Here is a 16,841-nt window from a genome sequence, read left to right on the forward strand (position 1 = left end):
TGTCTGCCGGGCCACCAAGCCGTCCTGGGCCTCCCGGAGAAAGGGGACCCAAGGGGCCACCTGGACGTCCTGGGCCTCCCGGAAAAATGGGGCCCAAGGGGCCAGCTGGCCCTGTGTCTCCTTCCGGAGAGAAAGTGGCCATGGGGCCAGTCGGGCCTGTGTCTGCAGGGCCTCCTGGCCCACCTGGGCCTCCCGGAGAGAAAGGGGCCATGGGGCCAGTCGGGCCTGTGTCTGTCGGACCTCCTGGTCCACCTGGCCCTCCAGGACAGAAGGGGGCCATGGGGCCAGTTGGGCCTCGGTCTGTCGTGCCTCCTGGGCCTCCCGGAGAACAGGGACCCATGGGGCCAGCTGGACCTTTGTCTGCTGGGCCTTATGGCTCTACTGCAGAGAAGGGCCCTGTGGGGCAAGCTGGTCTCATCGGTCCTGTGAGTCCGCCCGGCCCACCAGGAAGAGCAACTTGGTCTGCCGGACAAGCTGAAGACAGTGCGAAAGCAGGTAAGAGTTCATACCTTCCTGTGTATAAAACGTACAGCCTTAATGGCTAGCCTCATAGTGTAGTATCAGTTCAGTTTATTACGATACCCTTTAGCCCGTAAGGGCTAATCTGCCAGGACTCATTACACATTACACATAAGTATGTAAGCGATCTGCGAGAATTCTAGGAACTGTACAAAAATTTCTGCAGTGTCCATCCCGATCTTACGCATTCTACTATGCTGGTATCATTCGATTTCCCAGGACGCTGTCCCGAAGGCTACAAGAACTACAAGGCTACCTGCTACAAGCTTTTCTTAGGACCTAACCACTTTAACGAAGCGCGCAAAACCTGCTCGGATGATGGTGGCACCCTCGCCATGCCCAGAGACCCTGAGACCAACGCTTTTCTAGCCTCGCTAGTCTCTAGGGCCTTAAGGGGATACGGTTTCGACTTCTACTGGATCGGTCTCCAGTATCACCGTGGAAAAGGAACGTATCTGTGGCAGGATGACACTCCACTCGGGGCGTACACCCCATGGTTTCCGGGAAATCCAAGCTATTCCAGGAAATCCATTAGCAAGTATTGCGTCGCTTCGAGGCATCAGAAGTGGTTTGATAACTTCTGTGGGTTACAGCTTCGCTTCATCTGTCAAGTTGTTCCAAGTAAGTTTTGTAAATATACCCTTATTTTTCAAAGGCCAAGTGGTGCTGTACTGATGGCATCATGGAAATGAAACTATCTAGGGTATTCCTAGTTGTGTTATCATGTTCTTGATTTCATTGTACATATGCCAATATATTCATTATGCACTTTAGAATATTGTCATTATCTCTATAAAGCTTGTCAAGGAAATCTCCCGTTCTATTGATGGTACTGGTGATAATGATGATTGTTGGTAACCTTTAACATTCATACCTTTACAGCCCGGATCCCTGGACGTAACTACAAGTAGATGACAGGCCGAGCTCTCATCACTACTGTCCGAGGGTTCTCCAGTGAGATGTCCCACGGATGTACCATACGACTCACAGTCAGTCCACATGGATACTAGCATACATTTAGTTGAACCTTTGAGTTTGTAGCAATTAAGGGGTCCAGGAATATTAGCAAAAGAGTTTAGACGAGATGGTCACAAGAAATACGAGCAAACATTTTACTTTAGACTTAGAGTTTGTAGGAAAAGGCCCAGAAATACTAGCAAACATTTAACTTGAACATTTAAGTTTGTAGCAAGAGATGTTCCCCAAAATACTAGCAAACATTTTGAATTGAAAATTAGAATTTGTTGGAAGAAGCCAAAAATACAAGCAAATACTTGAAGATAAAAGTTTGTAGCAGTAGATGGTCTCCAGAAATACTAGCAACATTTTAAATTGGAACGTAAAGTTTGTAGCAAGAGATGGTTCCCAGAAATACTAGCAACATTTTACGTTAGACAAAGTTTGTATCAAGAGGCCCAAGAATGCTAGAAAACATTCTAAATTGGAACGTAAAGTTTGTAGCAAGAGATGGTTCCCAGAAATACTAGCAACATTTTACTTCAGACAAAGTCTTATCAAGAGGCCCAAGAATACTAGCAAACATTTTAAATTGAAACGTAAAGTTTGTAGTAAAAGATTGTCCCAAGAAATACTACCAAACATTTTCAATTAAAATTTAAACTTTGTAGCAATAGATGATTTACAAAAATACTAGCAAACTTTTTAAATGGAATAAGTTTCTAACAAGAGATGGTTTCCAAACATTTTGAATTGAAACGTAAAGTTTGTAGAAATAGATGGTCTCCAGAAATACAACCAAAATTTTAAATTGAAAATTAGAGTTTGTAGCAAAAAGCCAACAAATACTAGCCAACATTTTAAATTGAAACCTACAATTTATAGCAATAGATGGTCTCCAGAAATACTACCAAACATTTTACTTGAGACATAGAGTTTGTAGCAAGAGGCCCAAAAGTACTACCAAACATATTGAATTGAAACGTAAAGTTTGTAGTAATAGATGGTCTCAAGAAATACTACCAAACATTTTACTTGAGACATAGAGTTTGTAGCAAGAGGCCCAGAAGTACTACCAAACATATTGAATTGAAACGAGATTGTAGCAATAGATGGTCTACCAGAGATGGTTTCTTGAAACACTAGCAAACATTATAAATTGTAAAGTTTGTAGTAATAGATGGTCTCCAGAAATACAACCAATATTTTAAATTGAAAAATAGAGTTTGTAGCAAATGAACAAATACTATCAACATTCTAAATTGAAACTTACAATTTATAGTAATAGATGGTTTCCAGAAATACTACAAATATTTAAAATTGAAACTTAAACTTTGTAGCAATAAATGGTTTCCAGAAATACTAGCAAACATTTTGAATTGAAACTTAAAATTTGTAGCAATGGATGGTTTCCAGAAATACTTTAGCAATCAGTTTAAATTGACACTTAAAGTTTGTAGCAATAGATGGTCTCCAGAAATACTAGCAAACATGTTAAATTGAAACTTAAAATTTGTAGCTGTAGCTGGTCTCCAAAAATACTGTCAACATTTTGAATTGAAACTTAAAGTTTGTAGCAATAGATTGCCTACAAAAATACAAGCAAACATTTTGAATTGGAACATAAAGTTTGTAGCAAGAGGTGGTCTAGAAATACTGCCAACATTCTAAATTGAAATTTAAAGTTTGTAGCAATAGATGGTCTACAGAAATAGTAGCAAACATTTTGAATTGGAACATAAAGTTTGTAGCAAGAGGTGGCATGGTCCAGAAATTCTGCCAACATTCTAAATTGAAATTTAAAGTTTGTAGCAATATGGTCTTCAGAAATACTAGCATTTTCACTTAACATTTATTTGTAGCAATAGATGGTGCCCAGAAATACTAGCAAACATTTTCAATGGAAACCTTAAGTTTGTAGCAATAGATGGTCTACCCATGTTGTTTTTACACCTCAAATGGTCTACCGAAATACCAGCAATTTGAATTAAACTTAAACTTTGTAGCAACCAATGGTCTCCAGAAATTTCAATCAAACATTTTAAAATTGAAACTGCAAATTCGTTGTAAGAAGCCAAGAAACACTAGCAAATATTTTACGTTGATATAGAAATTGGAGCAAGAAGCCAAAAAAGTACTCAGTGTTAAAAGGTACACACTCTCCAGAAACACAAGCAAACATTTGAAATTTAAACGTAGAGTTTGTAGCATGAGAAGATCCCCAGAAATACTACAAAACATTATAAGTTGAAACGTAAAGTTTGTACCAAGCAAGAATTCTTGGTACCAAGAGATTGCCTCCAGAAATACTAGCAAACATTCGAGGGAGGGGCCAGTCATTCGCCAAGCGCAGAAAAGGCACTCTGTGGACCCGCGATATATTTTTGTACTTATCTTTAAAAAAATCCTGGGCAACTTTTGCTCAGCAAGCCCAGTTGTCTGGTAAGGAGGACAGAAGAATGACATGTTTTTTTTTAATCTGCCCAAAAAGTGTGACCTTTGGCATGGTTTGACTTGTTATGGACGGTCTAGATATTTCTTGACTTGATGGACTGACCCATTCGAACAGGGGGTGAAATCGTGGTCTCATTTCAATATTTTGGCTGTAGCTGTAGCTCATTAAAACGCCGGGGTCGACCTTTTACGCTATTTGTACCTAAAGAAACCAGACAAAATTGATCTTTGCAGTGGAGATTGAGGTTTGACTTGAGGTTTGAAATAAAGGTACGTAAATGTGTTTTAAAGTGTTCGTTTCTAGTCATTTCTGCATAGAAAAGTCAATGGCGTTACGTTCCGGAAGTAACACGATAGCAAACTTGTCAGCGCCCTCTACTGATTATCTATAGATCTGCATGACATACACTTCGCTTAAGTAATGCAGGAACGATTGAATGCTAGAAGCAACCCCAAGCCCCAGCATATAAAAAACATATAACAGTATATCAAATATTCCAAGCAGTAATAGCACTGTGTACAGAAGCGTCACGATACGACAATGCACACCAGAACGTTTAATACAGGGATAGACAGTATTACTCACATGCCTTACATATATATAGTTCAACGGACACTTTTCAAACAAACCGGAAGTTGATTGTTCTCGCAGACGGAAGTTCTTTGAACACACCCAAGGACAAGTCTACAAAAACACACTGACGTGATTACTTGGAAAGAAAGAAAGTTGACGTAGCTCCTGGTTTAATGGGAAATGGAGTTAGTCACTGTACATGCCCGTTTCCAAGTATGGGTAAAGTTACACCGGCACGTACCACTGTGCATACACACACGTACACACATGCGTTCGTGTGTTTATATAGTAGAAGACCCGGCGAAGGTCCCTGTACTTTTGTCGTCGTGCCAATTGAGTATTCTGGCAAGAACTGAAAAGCAAAATTGTTTTCATTTATGGAGCTACTTTGTATACATCCTGCATACTAGTAGTTTTAAACGGCTACCGATTAACATTGTGTATTATGGTCTATTATGTGTGTCTATTAAAGGCTTGATATGCACGTTTCCTTGTCTTTCAAACAAGCATTATTAACTGAAGAAAAGAACGGAAGAACGCATTATAAGATCGGACAAGTAAAAATCCTTCGTAAAGAAATGAGGGACATAGCCCTGGTTAGCACCGAGTCTGTGCGGAGTGTAGTTACTCTCTATCACTATTGTTACCTCCGTTTGTTCAATACAAGGGTCAAAGGTGACGATAGAAAACCGATGTGTAATCTTTGCACAGTCATTGTATTATGACGACAAGAAAACGCGCGGTGTGATAGTCTTCTCTCGATATTTGGCGGCGTCACGGTTTTGATGTCAGGCGGTTGGAACGCATGCGGGACTGGTGAAACGCGTCCCGCCTTGGTTCAGGTCCAACGCCGCTGTATTGACAGTCAACACGGACAGGTGCTAAACACGTTTACTTCAAAATGGCGACCGACGGAGGCGACACGAAAACCGACTCGAACATTCCGACTTGCGGCGTGTGTCTGGAAGAGTTACGGCGCCACAGGCTGCTCCCGTGTGGACATGAGTGTTGTATGAAGTGCTTGGAATACTGGGAGCAGGACGGGAGAAGTCCCCTGCTCTGTCCTACCTGTCGGCAGGTGGTGTACCTACCGCCCGAAGGGATAGCCGGTCTCATGAAGCCCCTCTGGGTCGGAAACTGCCATCGCTTGACGTCACGTACTACAGATGATAAGAACGCTTCCGGGCCCGGGAAGGGAACCACTTGCCGCCAACACGTGAAATGTGGGCTAACGTGGTTCTGCAGTGCCTGTGAGAGAACCGTCTGCAGAGAGTGCGTGACGACGGAACACGCCAAACATCCTGTCAGCCACATAGCCAAGCTGGTGGAGAGGAAGAAGCAAGAGGCGCTAGGACTCGTCGAAAGGGGGAGCGAGAAAGCCGCCGCTCTGCAAGCTCGCCTCCGCTACCTGGCCGCTTGCCGGTACGAACTTGAACGACAGCAGGCGGAAGCCGAGAGGGCGATAGAGGAGGCCGCGCAGACGTTACGCGAGGAGATAGAGAGACAAAAACACTCTTCCTTACACTGGCTGAATTCCTTGTGCGGGGAGGAATTTGAGAAGCTGGCAGGTGCTCAGAAACGCACCGAACAGGATTTTGCTCAACTCGCGAGCGCGCTAAACCTCGTCATTAGTTTTGGCAAGACCGCTAACAGCTCCAGCCAAAACCCCATGTCGCTGTTGTCAGCCGTGAAGGCACTTTCCCAAGCCGTGCAGGGTGTGGATGTCAGACTTTCCCACACTATAATCAACGTGAAATTCGTGCCCTCCAAGACAGGCGCAAACATCGGGAACGTGGCTTTTACCACTGGGGAGAGATTCCGACTGAAACAACACCACAACAACTTACTGCCAGGCTCTCATGACAACAACAATGCAATTCTTCCTGTAGAATCATCAACGGGCTCAGAGCCCATGCTTATGGACCAGTATGATCATGATTACGACACCCCCGCTACACCCAACACGCCACTCGTACCTCCCACACCGCCGGCACACCGGAAAGTTCAAGTTGGCGACGGTTATGGGAGCGAGACGGGACAGTTCAAGAACCCGTTCGCCCTGGCAGTCTCCAGTCACTACCTCTACGTTGCAGACAGGGCGAACGGCGGAAGGGTTCAAATATTTGACTTCTGTGGAAACCTGGTGCGCTCTTTTCTTCTCATGTTAGGGAAGGGGTTGGAAGCCTTAACTGGCGGGATTGTCTTGATGCCGAATGGCACGATAAAGTACCTCGGTGGCGGACATGAGACCATGATATGCGACCGCGCAGGGCGAGCGGTAGGCCGGGCCTGCTACCCTGTTATGACCGCATACAACCCTAACGGCAAGTGCATCAGCCGAACAAAACTCCAGATTCGGCAAGGGCATCTCGTGGATGCGGTCGCCCTTCCTAACGGTAATATCGCAGTGGTGGCTATCACGGGTTTGTGGGAGCGGGCGGACTGCATTCTACTCTCTGAGAGGGGACAGAAACTGTGCGAAGTCCACAGTAGCCAGACTTCAGTGGGAAACTGCGTGTCCCTGTCCGTCAACCCGAACTCGGGTGACATTCTCGTCTGCGATCCAAGACAAGGGGAGCGAGATCGAGTGACACTCTTCAATTCACAAGGCCGACCAAAGTCAACACCGCTGCAGCAGCTGGGCCATACAGGTACAACAACCAACGGTATATCAGTGGATACCTATGGATACATTATCTCATCGACAAAAAACGCGAGGTTGCAACTTTACGATCCGAATGGTGCTTATATTAAGGACGTTGCCTCCGGCAAGGATGGCCTAAAGCGACCGTCCAAAGTGGCCGCGACCAGAGACAGGAGAGTGGCCGTTATAGACGAAGGAGCCGTCTGTGTGTTTATGTTTAGCTACTACTAGTACTAGCCCGTTTGGGGATAAACAATCTTGAAGTAGCTCGTCCAGACAGTTGCGATACAGTTTCCATGTTTACTTTTACCTTACATTTTACATACAACATCGAGTTTTGAGTTCGACAAGCTTGTCGATATGCTGTGCAATACTGGCTTATTCTAAACAAGTTACATTTTTACTTGTATTTATCATACATATGCATGTACATGCCACTACGGTATATATTTTGCATTAAGCTATTCTAGTGCTATTCTATTTAACTTATGTGCAGACTATACTTGATCTGTTAGCTAATATCAATTAAGATATGAACATGTTCTCGCGCTTACCTTGCCATTTGAGGGTGAAATATGAGTGTACATACGTGCCACCTGTCGTGTAACCTTACAGGCAGACAATTAAAATCTATTGTCAGGTGTCCGTGCTTCAGAAACTTCATAAATCAGTAATAGAAACGGATATGATTTTGGCATGCTATTAGCCAATATAGCTTCATTTATAGGAAAGTATTACGGCGTGGTTTCTATAGAATCGCTAACGTGAGGGACCAGACGTGACCCATTTTCTGTCCCTCGCCTGTTTGAGAGGAACACACAAATGTCGCTATGATTTGTTTACCGACACACAACAGCTGGCAGGCGCTGGACACGCTCCGTGCGATGTACCTGGTACCACCCTTTTACTCTCCAAGCAGAGGTTTGGGTTTATTTTTGGCGTATTTTTAGGCATTTTTATCGTTATTAAAAACGTCGTACGGGGCCTGTACGGAGTATTGTAGTATAGAGCCGAGCTAATTGTGAAGAGTGGTACTCTCCAAGCAGAGGTTTGGGTTTTGGCGTGTTTTAGGCTTTTTATAGGGGGGGTCTTTTTTTTGCACTTGAATACTATATATATATATATATATATATATATATATATTGCGTATTTTTGGGTGGGCGTAAAAAATTACAGAGCAAAAAAGAAACCCCGATAAAAAATGCATAAAACACGCCCCAACCCAAACATCTGCTTGGAGAGTACCTCCCTTCATAATTATCTCAGCTTTATACTACAATATCGGGTACAGAGTTTTGTTACCGCCGACATACGGTGTTTTTTTTTTAATTTTGATATAGATCACATATTCCTGTTTATCAAAGTTCACAGATACATATGTCACATGTTTGAGAGTGAAACGCTATCTGTGGATTTATAAACTTGCGTCCTTCTTAATTATAAAAAATGGCTGTTGATTTGCTAATTGTCTAATTCATTACTCAGTCTACTCACTCACTCACTCAAGGCCGCATGCTTCCGAGGGAAGCGTAGCGCCTCGGCATATGGATCTCCAGGTGGTTCTGTCCTGGGATGCCTCCCACGCAGTGTCGAGGTTGAGGGAGACAGTCAGAAGGTCACTCAGTCTACGTATTATCAAAAATCGACAAAAAGATATTTGTCAGAATTTTGCCTGTTATCCTCGAGTCAATGCCAACAACACATGATAGAACGTTGTAATGTTAAATGTACTGGGGTCTAGCTGCGCGCGCCACCTATCGAAAAGCAATATAAGTGCAACTGACAGGTCTGTTAATGTCTGCCCCGCTAATCCCTCAATGCGCAAAATAACTACTACATATAGTTTGAAAGATGCATTGTATTACTCTCACTCGCCCAACCAACCAACCAACCAACCAACCAACCAAACACCCTCTCACTCACTCACTCACTCACTCACTCACTCACTCACTCACTCACTCACTCACTCACTCAAATGATTAAGTGGTCATATTGCTGTATGGTGACACATTGAAAACAGAACAAACCATCATTTTGCAGCTGCTATATTTACTCTATTAGTCCCTCTCCACAACACTTAAATATGTCTTTGTGCTTTAAACATATACTATTGCACACATAATCCATTTTGTCTATTGTCCACCATATCGAAGCTATAATATATTAATTGGTAACATCCTTGTTTTACATTCCACCCAGAAAAATCTGGGAAACACAACCAGGTATGACATGTTTAAATCTTTGGCTACAACAATGAACATCCACAATCCTATACCATGCATTACCAAAAGGCATCCCAATTTAACCTTGTTATTTTTTGAATATATATCCTTTATGGAACCTTTTTCCATACACCTTTGTCTGGATAAAACCCATTAAAACATGTAGTCTCCATAAAATACTTTTTGATTCCAGTCATCACAATTTTGCTTGTATTGTTTGTTCTGTAAGATGTCCCATTGACTATTCATAAAATACTATAGATCTGAATCCATTTGGGATACAAGCCAAGCATCAGTTTTCAACAATGATTTTTCTTCATTGAGAACTAGGAAAACATTTCTTTGTTTTCAGTGCAAATATTTTGCACAGGCTACTCAGGGAAGTTCGAATTTGAGAGATGGATAAATTTCAGATTGAGTCAAATACTGTTACTTCTTAAAACTGCCTAACTGGGCATTTAACTATCCCCTATAACCAATAGAGAATTGGTAGCCCAACAGCTACTTCTGTGTGCTTAAGGTTAGCAGAGTACCTTATGTTGTAAGGCAATGGGAACTACAGCACATATGGTCTGTAGAGGGTAACACTCCAATCTTAAATACATCACTATTTTTTCAGTACCACTGACAAAATGGTCACAAAAAGCCACAGTTACAAAAATACTTGACATTTACCACAAAGGAAGGCTAATATCCTGAGTATTATATCCATATTTAGTGTTTGTTTACTTTGTCCATTGCACAACAGTTACCAAGTAAGTTTGACACCTGGGGCTTGCAGCATTTTACACATCGAGAACCAACAAATTAAGACCTAAAGTAAATTGAAAGTTTTTGAATTTTACAATTACAATACTTTCCCCTCAATTTTTGTCACTTGTCAAATTTCAAATCATGTCAGTAACTTTTTTCCTTCACTTCATTCATAATTTCAATAACATACATGTAATAAATGCTGTACACCATTAACAATAACCAACAACAATCACAAGATCAGAAATCTCCACACCACATTGGTGTTCCACAAAACAATGATTCAAAATATGGATGTAATGTCTCATAGTGGCACATACTGCAAACATATTGGAGAAAAGACAACCATGGTGAGTTTATGAAAAGAAGCGAATGATTTGTGATGGAATATGGGAATATCTTTAAGGGTTCACTACCTCTTATCGTGCAGCTTTCTCTTTTTTTGCAGATAGACAGCACTCAAGTGTGCTCGGTATAGCCAGTTCAGTCATCAGTTTAAAAGTATGTTGTGTTGTATTTAAGACAACTTTGTGCCAAATGATGGTTGGTAAAGGAGTATTCTCTGCCTTCCTTGTTTTAACCTTCTGTAGGAATAAATACTACCACAAATAATGGATTGTCATCAAATTGACTGCTGGAAAAGTATAGATATCTCAACTTTTGTTAAAAAAAGAAAATTCTTTTGAGAGTGGTTAGTTTCAAACAATTAAAAAAAAGTAAAATATGTGGTTTGGCTTGGCTTTTTGTTTGATGTTACATGTAATGATAAAAAATAGATATTTTCTTTAAAATCTCTTGTTGTGAAATGTCTGGAGATAGAATGGAATTTTGACTTCTGGTGAAATAACACAATGGGGTTGAGAGAGATTAGGCCTAGGAAAAAAATGTTGTGTTTCCTGTTTCAGTCCTAAAAAAATTAGGGCCGGCAGGTAGGGATTATCTTTTCTTTCTTGTTGTATTAGACTTAGGCAATCTCTAGTGATCCAACTTATACAAATGCAGTTTGACAAAGCAAAACTTGCCTGAGGACGCTTATATTTTCAATGTCAATGTTGGAAAACCGTTTCATCACTCAGGTGTCAGATCATGGAGACAAGGTTGATACATGTAAGCTCAAAAAATTTCTGTCCCTTGCAGTGGTCAACCCAAAGAAAAGCCTAGGATCAGTAGTTTTTTTCTAGGGTTGGTCGGGAAACAGGAAACACAACATTTTTTCCCTAGGAATTAGAAGTAAGTAAAACGTATTGGAGTGGTCAAAGTTTGGCTGGAATCTTGGAGCATAGTTCACTCTACGTAAGCATCGATCTCTCGTAGCAAGTCGTCAATGTCGCTGTTGGTCTCCACTTTTTCCAGTTCGAAGTCGCAGGTGGTAGCAGGGGACTTCTCCAACACGATGCATTTTTTGGTCTGGCTCTTGTACCCAGGGGCACTGGCTGTTACCTGGTGTTCCCCGGGAACAAGAAGGCGCCAGTAGTCACCCTCGTGAGCTGTGAAGAGAAAAAACATGTGTTATTTTACAAAATTCTGCAACTTATCAGGTTGACTGGGGACTGTGGTTGACACTGGCAATATAAATGTCCCCTGTAACAATACTGTAAATAATGTCACAAACAAAAACATGGTTAAGCCTAAGAAGATTATGTAAATGTTATCCAAATATATCACACAAGAAAAACCAATATACATATGCAAAATCATTTCTAACACTTGCCAATTAGATGTTAACCTTATTATCTAGTTCAGTCACCATGCCACATAATGCAACATAACTGTTTTAAAACTAGCTAGAAATGTGGATATGACTCTTTACCGGATGTGATATCATGGTTGATGTTGTCCACTTTGATTGCAGCATCAGCGATGCCTCTCTTCTCAGCTCCTGCCTCTGTCACTACCCCCTTCACTCCAGTGTGGACCTAGAAGGGAAACAACAGCTTCAGAAGTCTTCCCTACTGAGTCTTACATAACATCAACAAAAACATCATTATACATTTGTTCTTATCTGATTACAGTACTTCACTTAATGTTAAAATTAATGAATGAACCTGAGAACCATGAACATATTTGCATGTCTTGATGTAAATGTGAGAGTTGTACCTGCTCCATGAAGGCCAACATGGCTTCCTTGTTGTCCTCCCAGGCCTTCTTCAGCTTGCTGGCCGGAGGGAACTTGTCACATCCCAGCTCCAGCGTGATCTCAAAACAGTTGGAACTCAGGTAGTTGAAGTCCTGCATGCCTGGAAAGTAAGGTGGCATGGGAAGAAAGTTCAAACTTTTTGTTTTTAACAACTGGAAAGAAGAAGTACATGTATCTTAATGCATTAAAATTCATGACCTTCTGGTCTGGAGGCAAGGTCACAAACCACTAGACCATGCACAAACTAAACATCAAGACAAAGACAAAACTTTACGGTTCAAAGGTGTACGGTATTACAGTGTGCAATGCTTAAACCCAGTTATGTAGCCCCGCAATGATTATAAAAGGAAAGGCAGGAAAGGATCTATTTTTGACAAGCACAATCAACAGTGAACCACAGCTTAATGTCCCGTCCTAAGGACTGCAACAATTTCCAGTAGCGTGCATGTCGGGTGAGAGACATCCACTGGGATTCGAACTCCCAACCTCTTGGTCCAAAGGCAGGGTTGCTGACCATTTGAACCTGCGTGCTGCTGATAGAGTGACCGATGTCTTACCTCCATCCACACTGTACCAGTCAGCACCGTTAGTGATGCCATCGACAAACTTGTCTCCGTTGTCCATATCACAACCCCTGCGCTCAGGGTTGGACATCTCTGGTTGGTTGAGGGAGTAAGACAGGGCCAGACGCCTGGGAACGAATGTGTGGAATTAATGTTGAAGGTTGAAGAGAAGTTGAAAGAAAAATGCTGAAGCTTTCTAGAATGAACCACTTAAGCAGGTAGAAATACATGTTTTCAGTCTCTATAAATTGCAGACAGCAGATGAGTATTTCTAACATTGATTTAAGTAATAACAAGCACAGATATCAACACATGGCATACGGTTCATTGTGAAGCTAATACTATAGGACATAAATAACTCGTAGAATCCCCTACTTGAAGATGGCGTCGTCGGGACACTTGGCGTATTCCTGGCTGCGCCCAGACCGGCTCTCGTCGTACGGGTAGTTGGCCACCAGGTCTCCACCGTGCATGTTTGAGGACAGGGCAAACGGGTACTTCTCAATCCAGGAAATCATAGCCACAGTCTCTGGAGCCATCTGTGGGTAAAACAGTAATGTCTCAGCAAACAGTCTTAATGGAACTTACACTATAACTGCTGAGACAACTTTTAAAAGAAAGGAAAATATAGAAACATCTGATTTCATACTTTTCGTAGCACAGATGAACTTCCATGTAAAGCAAGGAAATTGTTACAGAACAGAAAATGAACATATAGATTGTTGCAATTGGTCATCAAAGACTACCACACAGTTACAAGACCAAGCAACTATACTTCTACGTACATTGTATACCAAAAGAACAGTTAAGCTCACTCACCCTTTTCTTATTGACAGTCTTGAGTAGTTTTTCAGACACGCTATCCTCGAGGTGGTTATTGGGGCCTCCCTGTTTCTCCAGACTGTACACAATCCTGTCATAGTCAGGGAAGTTTCTGTTCAGGTCAATCCCTTGAGCGTTGGCTCGGCCAGTCAGCCAGTCCTTCTTACCTGACTGTAAATCACATAGCACATAATTCTGTCAGTAGGCAATGAAGAACCTAGATACAAATCTATTTACTGCAATACCATTATAAAGGTTTTATCATTTATCTTCCACTTAAATGTTTGATTAAATGCTTTATACTAGAGTGTATCAGTCAACCTTTTCGTATGGCATCCCACACAAATATCAAGTAACAGTAACATTTGAAAATTCAGTGCAAAGCTCCAATTTTGGGTGCATATGCAGAAAGTATTTTGAGCCTTGCATAAAGCTCGGGTTACGTCCTTAGGGTATAAATGTTGTTCTTCCTGTTTCAGTCTTGAAAAAAATTAGGGTTAGCAGGGAGGGTTATCTTTTTATTTTTTATTTTATTTTTAGACTTTGGCGATCTCTAGTGATCCAACTTATACAAGAAAGTTTAACAAAGTAAAACTTGCATGAGGACACTTTCATTTTCAACATCAATGTTTGAAAACCAATTATACAATGTTGTATCACTCATGTGTCAGATCATGGAGCTAGAAAAGACCGGTCATGTAAATTTATGTCTGTTGCAGGGTCCACCAAAAAAAAGGTTAGGGTTGGCAGTTTTCCTAGGGTCGGTTGGGAAACAGGAAACAACATTTTTTTCCTAGGCCTTACATCTATCATGTCTGCTGCGGCTTCATATCCATCCGGGTTCATGGAGGGCAGGATGTGGATGCGTGTGTTGTCGACAAGACTGCGTATCCGCTGGTTCCCTTTCTTGTACTCGTTGGTGAGGTACGGCACCAGGTTCAGCAACAGCTCACGCCCCACAACCTCGTTGCCGTGCATGTTCCCCACATACTTGAACTCTGGTTCGCCTAAGCCACACAGAAAACATGTACAATTATAGCAAGCAGTCACACTGTTTCAAACACATTCTATGGCTTTTTTTTCGTTTTACAATTTTGGGCCTACACAAGTGGCTGTGTTGCTGCAGTACACAGCCCTAGTCACATGATTGATTGCTAAAATCTGCATAACAGAGCCACAAGTACCCTGTCAAAGAATATTCTGCTGTTGAATGACATGATAGGCTTACATACATTACAAAGCATGAAGCCCTGTAAAAGAAAATAGAGCAGCTTTCTTCGCTCTGAATGGCTTCAATGCCTCCAGTAGCCAAGGTATCCAATCTGCTTAACAATACTGTGTCATCAGTCAACTTTTACTCCTGCAAAAAGCAATTTGATTTTGAGTGGTGTTGAATTGCAAAGATAAAAAGTCTCAAACCCAAAATATGAAGAGATTGAAACATGAAGCATTCAGTAGAGAATGCCATGTTTTTCAACCTGCATTGTATACCTGACTCTTGCCCACATTTGTACAGTACACGTGTTTTCTATTTAACACCTGTGTCTTTCAGAGTGAAGTTAAAAACAACATGAAACTCCAAACCATAAAACTTGAGATTTTCCTTTCAGCTTTGTAACTTACTGATAAGAATAGTAGATATCAAGTGTTTTTTCCACCATAGCCTTTTACCTTGGATGGTACTTGACTAAAATATACCCAGGTGCGAAGCCTTGATGAGGCCCTTACGCATTGCTATTTAGAGCATGAGATCAATGCAGCTCTGCAAAAGGACTGTTTCAAGCAAGCCATCTCTAGTTACAGCCAAAAAGAACTACCGGTACTTCAACAGTTCAAGCCCACACAGATAATCTGATACTTATTCTACGTTATATACTGTTTTTTTAAACATTAAAAAGATGTGATCTTGGCTTTCTTACGAAGTTCGTGTTTTCCGGGATTGTCCGAGATTTCCAGGGCCCAGAGGTCCCGGCCGTCGTAGCTTTTTCCAATGGAGTACAGACGTGTAATATCAGGGTGGGCTGTGGAGGCTTTCCTCAGTATTTGCTCCAGTTCTTGGTATCTGGGGAAATATGTTTGTGAGGATCATTACATATTGCTGTGTACCTAAACCCACGTTCAGGTCCAGGTCCGGATTCAAGTCCAGAGGTTTAGGTTCAGGTTAGGGCAGGGCAGAAAGACATTGACATGTTGCAATCATGATCAACTTTTCAATTTCTATTTTTTTAGTTTGGACTGAAAATCTACGGTACCGGTCTGGATGTAGACAAATAAAAAAGGCACGACCACCTGTTTTAACTTGTAGTCTGCTCAAATGTCAAGAAAAGATGGCGTTAAGAAAATGTAACGTTATATTTTGTTGGTCTATGGATAAGACGGTACCAAGGAGCTATTTAACGTGAAATTTTATGACAGACATTGGACTCAATGACCAAACTAGAAGTGTTGAAGAAAAAGGGTTGCATAATAACTACTGATTTGTTGGCGGCAATAAAATGGCAGCCGAGCTTTCACCTTTGGCAAATAAAACCTTACTCACGACTCAGATAAAACACCGAGACAAAATAAACAAATCACAGATCGATTGGGAAAAGCCTGCTTGCAAGATAAGTAAAGACGTCACATTTGTGCAATCTAACCTTTTCATTTTCACTCACAGTTTGCCAGCAATTCATGGAAATATACCATATGGACCATTTTCTGACCACCATCATAAATTTATTTTCGTCAGACAACTATGAAGAATTTATTCCCTAGTGTCACTTTGTAACAGTACGAGTGACAACATAATCTCTGTCTCTTGTTTTACAAAAATAAAGCTTACAGATATTGTAGAGTCGTAAATGACAAATTACTGCAACTGGAAAGCAGAAAAACAAAATCCTGCGTACTCACCTGTGGTGCTGGAACTCTAGACCGTCATCTTCTTCTGGCACTGCTTTTCCTACCGCTAAAGAAACGGCTAAAATCGCCAAAGTAATCGGATATTTCCACATTTTTGCTACACTGCTTTGTCTAAAAGCTAAATCTGGAGGGATTCTGTAGAAACTGTGCGTAATTCTGAGGGAAAATGGAGGAAATATGTGATCTACACTGCGGTCGACAGTCTGTCACTGCACCGGCCAAACACTTCAGTCACGACTAGATTTCAAGATGGCGGAAGCGAGAAAAGAGCTCATTTGCATTGACGTCACGA

At 41.6% G+C, this 16,841-nt stretch overlaps 2 protein-coding genes across 2 annotated transcripts in view; one reads left to right on the plus strand and one right to left on the minus strand.

The window, feature by feature from the left end:
• LOC109466562 overlaps positions 1-7,505 on the plus strand; it is an 11,268-nt gene extending 3,763 nt beyond the window's left edge. The window contains exons 4-5 of the mRNA XM_019764294.1: positions 20-425; positions 5,366-7,505. Of these exons, the coding sequence (XP_019619853.1) occupies positions 20-425; positions 5,366-7,379 (2,420 nt within the window). The 3' untranslated portion in view covers positions 7,380-7,505. The remainder of the gene's footprint in view (positions 1-19; positions 426-5,365) is intronic.
• Positions 7,506-10,687: 3,182 nt separating this feature from the next.
• Positions 10,688-16,789, minus strand: LOC109466686 (carboxypeptidase E-like). The gene is made up of 9 exons (XM_019764431.1): positions 16,541-16,789; positions 15,565-15,707; positions 14,450-14,652; positions 13,643-13,816; positions 13,199-13,362; positions 12,818-12,951; positions 12,221-12,360; positions 11,934-12,039; positions 10,688-11,610 (listed from the first exon to the last, which is right to left on the minus strand). The coding sequence occupies exons 1-9, from the start codon at positions 16,639-16,641 to the stop codon at positions 11,408-11,410; spliced, it is 1,368 nt and encodes a 455-aa protein (XP_019619990.1). The 5' UTR covers positions 16,642-16,789; the 3' UTR covers positions 10,688-11,407.
• Between the last annotated feature and the right edge of the window lie 52 nt (positions 16,790-16,841).

The sequence above is a fragment of the Branchiostoma belcheri genome, unplaced genomic scaffold (genome assembly GCF_001625305.1).
Source record: "Branchiostoma belcheri isolate BF01 breed outbred unplaced genomic scaffold, Haploidv18h27 scaffold17, whole genome shotgun sequence".
NCBI lineage: Eukaryota > Metazoa > Chordata > Leptocardii > Amphioxiformes > Branchiostomatidae > Branchiostoma > Branchiostoma belcheri.